At 41.4% G+C, this 8,648-nt stretch overlaps 2 protein-coding genes across 2 annotated transcripts; both read right to left on the reverse strand.

The window, feature by feature from the left end:
• Positions 1–1,069: 1,069 nt before the first annotated feature.
• On the reverse strand, positions 1,070–2,236 carry LOC135595043 (uncharacterized). The gene has a single exon (XM_065085546.1). It carries the CDS (start codon positions 1,869–1,871, stop codon positions 1,410–1,412), a length of 462 nt encoding a protein of 153 aa, XP_064941618.1. The 5' UTR covers positions 1,872–2,236; the 3' UTR covers positions 1,070–1,409.
• A 1,207-nt stretch (positions 2,237–3,443) lies between these two features.
• Positions 3,444–8,222, reverse strand: LOC135595952 (fruit protein pKIWI502-like). The gene is made up of 5 exons (XM_065087511.1): positions 7,583–8,222; positions 5,909–6,008; positions 5,700–5,795; positions 5,535–5,615; positions 3,444–3,824 (listed from the first exon to the last, which is right to left on the reverse strand). The coding sequence occupies exons 1-5, from the start codon at positions 8,116–8,118 to the stop codon at positions 3,762–3,764; spliced, it is 876 nt and encodes a 291-aa protein (XP_064943583.1). The 5' UTR covers positions 8,119–8,222; the 3' UTR covers positions 3,444–3,761.
• Between the last annotated feature and the right edge of the window lie 426 nt (positions 8,223–8,648).

Raw genomic sequence — 8,648 nt, forward strand, 5'->3', positions numbered from 1 at the left:
GGACGGCAGGTTTAACAAAAGTACTTCCTCATCCAGGATCTCAAGTTGCATCATTGCCTCTGTGGTGGTCCTTCCTGTAGTATCATCATGTGGAGGTGCTACTCTCCTGTTACTTATTTCTAAAGGGACCACCTGCAGATTGATGGTTGAATGGCTTTGTTGTACTGATCACAACTGCTCCATCAGATGTTATATATCCTAGGATCGATGTGTACTGACACTGACATGACCCTGACATAAAACTTTGCTTGGCTTTTGTGCATTGCATCAGATATCTGTAATCACTGCTTCATATACTTTCTACTCAAGTTGTGGAAACACTTTTGACAGTGATCAGGTCTGAGGAGAGCTCAAAGGTGGCCGACAGATCAAAACCTCAGATGGAATTTGCTTGAGCAGCCGGTACGACACTTGCTCTTTAACCAAAGGTGCATTCCATCAACATATTTCAATGTTGTCATCATGCTTTTGTTTCCACGGTTGGTCGTATTCGTCCCTTTCTTCCCGTTTCTCTCTTATTCTTCTGTATATAATATTGCTACTCTTCGGTGCCCCCGGGTGTTGTTATCCTTGAGAGCTCCAATGGAGTTGATGAGTTCTGTATCGGTTGCCTACCAACAGAATGATATGTTTGGCATTTAGACGAGAAGCTTTGATGTAGGATTAGCTCTATGATACTACTCTTGGTTGACTTTCGTCTCGTCGTCCCACCCGATGACTTGGATTCACCCTGTTTCGAAAGAGTTCAACTGACAACCTTCTTGTTTGTGATCGAATGCCTTGAATCATATCTTCGACTTACTTTTTCTTATAGTGGCGTCTTTCATGAGATCATTTTGATTCGACAGCACTGGCGCATGGGACAAGACAAGCCTAAAGTCAACGCTAGTGTCCTAACACACTAAGACACCAAAGGTCAGCTGACAAATTTGCTGGTACCACATAAAAATATTTCACATCATAAGCAAAAAAAGCTTTATGCCCTTATATGCATATTGCTTTAATTTTATATTGTTTTTGTTCATGTAGGATCCTCCTATAAACCATCAAAAGATAGATATTAGCGTTTGTATTTGCTCTGTCCTAAAAAGCGTTCTTATTTCACTCTGTCATAAAAAAAAAGTAATTGTGACAAATGACATTTATATTAATTATACGACTCGAGACTCACTTTTATAATCACATAACAAAAACAAATCACAAAATTTCCCTACCCATAAGCTCAAATCTGTCTTCACCCGTCTTAATTCAAAAGCCCATAAACTCCAAGCAAAGTCATGACACTGTCAGTGTAGAATCTGAAATCGAATCCTCGGATGTCGTCGTAAGTGAAAACCGAGAGATGTGACCAAAGAATAAAGAGTTGCTTTTTTTTTGCTGATGCTCGACACCTACTCTATGGGCTTTGTTCATGGAACCTCTTCGATGGTGTCCAGTGCCGGCTTCCATGACCGCTGCGTCGACATCCTCTTGACGCTGCCGGTGGTCTCGCTCGCTCGCTTGGCTTCTGCACCGAGGACGGGGAGAATCCTCCTCCCAAAGTTCTTGGCCACCCCTCTCTTCTTCGTCGCGGTAGAGGCCCTGCACGAAAGAGCTGCCATCTCCTCCTCGGTGAGCACCGAGAAGAGCAAGTCCATCGGGAGCAGGAAGTAGAGCCGGCGTCTCTCGAGCTCCTCGTCGGCCACCAGTCCCGGGATCCGGCACCCCACGCTGAGGTGGTCGGCGTCGCACACGAACTCTCCCGGGTTCTCCACCATCAGCTCCTCCGCTCTCACCGAGTGCACGTACTCTTCGAACTTGCCGTCGCTGCTGATCACCTTTATGGATCCACCTGAGCCAGTAGCGTATGGCGCGCATGCAGTGTTCCCCATGAGATGTCTCCCGGCGACTAAAAGAACACAGCAAGGGGCATAAGCACTCGTCGAGATCGAGAGAGAGAAAGAGAGAGAGCAAGGAAGAAATTAAGCAGCAAGCCACTGAGGAATGCCTGTGGATGCCGGTACTTTAAAAAGGGTTGTGGGTGGGAGGGGGAGAGATTTGGCAAGCAGTCGCTATTGATGTGGGATTGTTTAGCAAGGAGAGCACATGGGCTGGGAGTTAGGAATTAGGTCATGCATGGAAGCAGACAAAACGATGATGGAAACAAAGAGACGGGGAGAAGCATCAGCGGGAGGCCAAAGTGCCATTTGCTCGGTCTGTCACCTAACGCCCTCTCTTCGTGTCTTCTTTATAGGAGTAGAGAGGACACAGAGAATAACAACACGGGAGGAGTCTGCTCATCTGTGCCAGTGCATGCTGACGACAATCGACTCATCTCAATCTGATGGTGTTTTGGCCAGTGACGAAAGTGCCAACTCCAGCTTGCTTTCACCGTGCATTCTTCTTTATTTTGATTTGGCCCCATTCACCATCGCTGCCCCAGAAGGACTGCCCGCTGGTGTGCTTTAGCTTGCAAGCTGTCTCTGTCCTTGTCCGAGGGCCCAAATCTTTCCCCCATGCTTCCATGTGAACCAAAGCACAAAGAAAGACTCGAGTTTTGTAGAACAAGCTCCAGCCAACGTTTGTCGAGTGGATTGGCTGCAGGATGAATCAGTGTTGTTCTTGCGAGTTACAGTCAACCCTGTTTGTTCTCCACCAAACTCTGCTGGATTTCTGCGTTTGCAGACTCTGCCACTCTTTTCCCGATTAACGCATATTGTGTCCCAAGATCTGCAGTTTGAAGAATCTGCGGTGGTTGTGGGGAACGGTCTAAAGCTCGATCATTTGGGGAATCCTGAAGACAAAAATCCAGTCACAGCATATTTAATGTAATCCAAAGATTTCTTGCAGGAAGGCTGTGCAAGTTGGCACGGAACAAATGATCATCAGAGGACATGATGATGATCATGATCGGGGATTAGATCATCGCGTAAAGCACATCGAACTCGACAGATGGCCTCTGCTCGATTACATAAAAAGTAAATCTCATGAATCTGTGAAGCAAAGTGCAGAGGCTGAACTGTGATCTGTTCTTCCATGTTCACTGCAAAAAAAATACTTTTATTTTATGCTGCATTCCTTCATTTAGTTTGTGCATACTTTTGTCCTCAATTAATTTTCCCATTTAAAAGCTTCTTTACAATGATAAACAAACATAAAATCTATTCGGCGATGATTTATGATGACAACCAAAAGCAGTAATTGCAGTCAGGATACAAGCAGCAGCTGTAATGTCGATTGTTTAGGAGTGGGACATGAGCTCTAACACACTTCCATGATAGCTGCACACTTTTAATCCTCCAACTTTCTTATCTTGATTTTAAACAGGCATGGGCAGTGAGTGGCATTGTGTGTCATTATGGCCTAAGCGTATATATACATGATAGCAGTCTGCACTTGAGCACAGCACAGAATTAAAAGAGGTGATCACTAAAAGTAAGGAATCATACACTGGCTAAGATAACTCATCAAAAGTAGGTAATGGTTAAAAAACAAAAAAAGAATAGGAATCTTTCGTTGTATATTCAGACATGTTACTGTCCATCGATCTAAAAACGGAGAGTATACATCAATTATTCATTTTACTTGGTACAGCTCTTCAAAATTCATTCGGCGCAGAGGCCATATATTAAGCCATCAGAGACTGCCAGTATCAGATAAATTATTCGCCATCGTTCTGCTCCAAGCTCAATCAGATGATCACAGCATCCGATAACAAAAGAATCATGTCGATGTTCCATGGGCAAAAGATTTTGAAAAAAAATTGAGGGACTTGCCCTCAGTTAGAAATTCATTAAGATCTTCTCTTTTGATACGCCGTCAGCCACAAGATCAGATGTCACTTCCTGCCATGTATAAAAGAAAAAGTCGCAGATAAGCTATCCACTGTAAGTTAACCAGCATTATCGTGCAACCAAATCTGGAGACTTTACCAAAAATTGGAACAACAACAATTGGTTCATCAAACAAAATCCTCTACTTTCCGAGAATAACTCATAAAGCTTACTATCTACAGCATTCATGACATGTGATTTTAATTTCAGAACCCACTGAGATTCATTACAGCATAATAACATACTGTTGTGACTAGTAAAATTCACCCGTAAATGAGCTAAGAAAAATGAGATGATGTATCATAAGATAAATAAATATCGTAGAAAGTAATTTTGTCATAGCTTCATGGTCTCAACAGTAGGTGAACACCAAAAATCTAACAATGAAATCTGACAATGGTGGGTCTGGAAATCAGGTATATTATGTTCTGTTCTCAGTACCGGATCATATTATGACTTGTACATTGTTCAAAACTAATACATTCTGAATAATAGGAAAAAGTTCTTGGATCCTCTCCTTATATTTTGCTTATGGTCAATAATCATGACTTGTTTCCAAACTTTGGTTCTAAAGGAATGATACAAGCCAGATTTAACATTTTCAAGCATCAGCTCCAGCAACCTAAAAGGTACACAAAAGTAGCTACTTATGTCCTATCAAATTCTAGGATGAAAATGCAGGAAACTTTATTAATAGCTTCGAGAAAAGGAGAATATTATTAAAGAAAAAGGATACCGAGGTTTTGCATGCCTTAAAGTTCCCTCAAATTTTGATTTAAATAAACAAAAAAAATTTACAAAACTCTTGACCTGCCAGAGGATTGACCAAGACAGACAACTTAAATCTAGATGAAGGTTATCCAACAAACTAAAAGTTTATTGTCCGTGAATGCCAGTTTTTTTTTCTTTTTTTTTCCTTTGAGAGTGGCAATCTGCAGATCAATCAAATACAGAAAGCAATAAGATATATGGTTATGAGATATAGATGACAAGATCAAACAGGTTCATAAAGCAATTGTACCATAACATACTGAGGCATCAGCAGATGATCACCAGCAGAATATGCACCTAATGTGTCATAGCAAAACAAGTCGCTGCTTATTGACAATCATGTTCCATAAAAAAAATGGAAGCTAAGACAACTGTATCAATCAAAATGAGCACTCAATAGTGGTTAAGTTTTGAGTCCAAACCAAGCAATTCATTAGGTGTGAAGAAGATCATTACAGAAATAAAAGGGCCTAGATCATGCACGGTGAGGATGAGATTCTCAAACTACTAGAAGTAATTATACGGCATAATTTTAGATGAATCATGAAAAGTGAATTGTCTTAGTGTTAATTACTAGAGTTAAGGTATCCGGGAGATTGTTTCTACCATCGAACTTGAATTTGTCTTGGTCCATCCTTGACAAACTACTGGGAGTTGGTTTACAGGGCTGAGCATGGTGATCAACAGAGGAGTCCACTGATACAAGCCAGGCAGGATACAAGTGACAGCTATGAAATAAGGTATCAAGAATCAGTACGGAAATAGCCTCTATGATTGTTGGGGTAAGGCGGCAACCGTTGACGTCCCCAAATAGTGGGAGCCTTGTGCATTGGGCCACTCTTTTCTTAGTACCGACAGAACAGGAAACCTATTAATGATGCACTTAGACAGTTGAAGCTACTTCAGATCATTTACCAATGACTATAATTAAAAGGCATCAGAAAAACATACCTCAGCCATTTGTTTGTGCCCACAAAGCACAGCACCAGTCAATAAAGGATTTAGAATCTCCTTAGTTCTTGAAAATGCAGCCTGCAACATGTTTGCAAGAATAAATTTGATGAGGATACAGGAAGTGAAGAGTTTCATAAAACGATAATAGATTATGAGAGTGACCTGTACATAGCCTCGTTCACCACTCCATTTTTCATCAGGTTGTGATAAAACAGGTATGACTCTAACTCCAGTAGATTCCCAGTCCTTGAACCTATCCTACAGAGAGGAACAAACCATTTCACACTTGACTTCTTGATTCAGAATGATGCAGCATCTTTCTATGAAAGATGATAACCATAATGTCAAACATCATATATCATATCTGAGACCTGATATGCCATTCTCTGAAGGTTTCTAGCTCCGTAGTAAAGTCTCACATCAGATCTTTCATTTGCATTGAAACCTGATTCAATTAGCGAACGAATGGGACTGCCACGAAGAGTTGATAGAATAAAGATATTTTCAAAAACACAAATGTGTTGACTAGTGGCAAAAAAATTTAGCATACAAGAGATCAAAATCTTATACAGTGTTCTACAAGCAAAGAGATACATGAGATTTATGTATTGCATACTCTATAACTATAGCCTCAGCATGATAGCAAACAGTCGCTTGCAAGTTTGGTCAAGTCAAACATTGAAACTTAGCTCAAGTTATAAATTTAATCCAACAACAAATGATGTAACATGAACTTACTAACAAAGACCAATTCCCCTGACAAAAGAATGACAAGGAAGAACTTCTGGAATCTACATGCCAAAAACAGGAATACGATATCAAAGAAAACTCAGTTTTAAGGGACTGTCTAAATCTTTAACAACGGCTCAGGCTGTACATGAAAGAAACATTCTGCTAAACCATGTTTAGAGAAGAATGCTTTTTTTTCAGACATGGCATGCATCTCATCTGTGAGTAATTACGATTTCTTCTTGTCTGTGCCTATTTTTTTCTGTTTCTGAAGGAAAGAGCCCGTGTATTTGTTCCTAAGTTGTATAACCATGCCTTTATTTGAACTACAGAACATAATCTACCATGATTGCAACGGATTTACTATCCTTAGGATGACTTATATAGCCCACTGGAATTGTCCCCTGTGGTTTGAAAAAGGAATTGCTTGAAGCACCTGATAGAACAAATTAAACAAAAGAAGGGAACCCGGCGACTTGGAAAGAGAAACTGAAATAAAATCACATCAACAAAATCCAAATAAAAACAGCAGACTGTCACCTGATACATCTAGCACGCATAGAACCACATGATCCACAGCATGGTGACTTCCCAACTACATCCTTACCATTCTTTTCTTCTCTTGTGATTGATAATTTGATACAACCCTCAAGCGGTAACAATCTAGTAGATTCATCAGCCCAGGGCAACGAAACAAATACTAATTTTGACCGACTATCTATACATCACACTTACTCTTCCCATTCCTATAAAGGCATCCCCTATCAAACCAGAAGACAACAGTAATCAAAATATAGGAAGAAAAATCCAAGAAGAAGGTGTTGCCAGAAACACAATGGTTTTTCTCTTCAAAATATTAAATACTAAATCACCATGGATCTGATGCTTAGAGTAAATGAGAAAACGCATGCTTTCTTATGTCAGCACCAAATAATGACACAAGAAGGCTCCATCGCTGGTTATAGAACTCCCATGTAGATTACATCTAAATTATAGTTAGGAGAGATACGACACTCTGATTAGCAGTTAGAATTAAAGTTGTTCCGTCCACAGAGTTCCTAATCTAATTATCTTTTGCTACTTGTTTGGTTAAAGCTAATTCCCCACCCAAATTAACCTAATTTTGGTCACATTTACCCGACTTTCTATTTGTCTTTTCAGTGCTTGTATAGAGTTCACATTTGCTGAAGAATCCACAGAAGAACAAAGAATTTTTAATACACAAAATCGTATCTATAAAAGAAGTCCACAAATAGAGTCAACTATGAAGATTCTCCAGAGATTCATTGGAAATACGGAAGGGACCAGAGCCCTACCTGATTCCGGATCCGGTGGCGAAGATAAGGACGGCGGGGAAGGCGTCGGGGGGCGAGATCCGCTCGACCTGGAATCCTTTCCCCATGACTGCACTCAGCTCGACGACATCCCCCCGTCCGAGCCCACAAAGAAGGTCGGCGGTGGAGCCAGGGACCCTCTTGACGAGGAACTGGAACTCGCCACGGGAGCTGGCGAAGGAGGGCGGCGAGGCGATGGCGAGGAAGGAGGGCTTGTCGGAGGCGGGGACGCGGAGCTGGAGGTACTGGCCGGGGACGGTGTAGGAGACGGCGAGGTCGGGGGCGTAGGAGACGTCGACGGAGACGTGGAATAGAGAGGCGTCGGCAGAGGCGGGGGCGACGAGGCTGAGAGGGGCCTGGGTCCAGGTGGCGGCGTCCTGCCGGACGGCGGCGGCTACGGCGGTGAGCGCGCGGCGGCGGCGGAGGGGAAGGGAGAGGCCGACCCGGAGGCGGGGGAGGAGAGACATGGGGCGGAGTAGAGGGGGCGAGGAACACGAGGCGGCGAGCGTAGTTGCCATTGGGGATATAGAGAGCAATGGGAGGAGGAGTTGGTCTTCGCCGCCGAGAGAAGGGTGGAAAATAACGGCAGTTCTTAGAAAATATTCTCCCTTTTTTATTTTTTTGGCCCTTTTTCTTCTGAATTTTTGTGTTATATTGATCGTTATCTACATGGAAAACGGGATGGAGATGTTTGTGTGGTTCCCTTCATTTTTCTCTTTAGCTTATCTATAGTACGGTATCAAATTAATTTTTTTTAATGTAAAAAAAATTCAAGAATATACTTTTAAATTTGTTTGAGAAAATCTAAACCTTAGAAACTATGAACTATATAAAATCTTATGACTTTTAATATTTTTACTAATATTATATTAACTATGTAAAGGATAATTTTACATGCACTCTATTCCTAGATAGTCCAATCACAAGGTATATAAATTTTATAATAGCATATTAACACAGTTTTATAACTATAAGTGTTTGTTCATGTCATTAATTTTTTATATGTTATTATGTTTTGAGAATTGAATCTTTGGTGAGGTGGTTGTTC

This window comes from Musa acuminata, chromosome BXJ1-10 (genome assembly GCF_036884655.1).
Source record: "Musa acuminata AAA Group cultivar baxijiao chromosome BXJ1-10, Cavendish_Baxijiao_AAA, whole genome shotgun sequence".
NCBI classification, from domain to species: Eukaryota; Viridiplantae; Streptophyta; class Magnoliopsida; order Zingiberales; family Musaceae; genus Musa; species Musa acuminata.

Bases quoted from the DNA above. Each gene is read 5' to 3' on its own strand.
- LOC135595043 (XM_065085546.1), bottom strand. From the start codon at position 1,871: ATGGGGAACACTGCATGCGCGCCATACGCTACTGGCTCAGGTGGATCC.
- LOC135595952 (XM_065087511.1), bottom strand. From the start codon at position 8,118: ATGGCAACTACGCTCGCCGCCTCGTGTTCCTCGCCCCCTCTACTCCGC. The intron at 6,009-7,582 runs GTAGGGCTCTGG...TCTTCGTGGCAG, and splicing joins GCCACCGGATCCGGAATCAG to TCCCATTCGTTCGCTAATTG. The intron at 5,616-5,699 runs GTCACTCTCATA...AACATGTTGCAG, and splicing joins GTGAACGAGGCTATGTACAG to GCTGCATTTTCAAGAACTAA.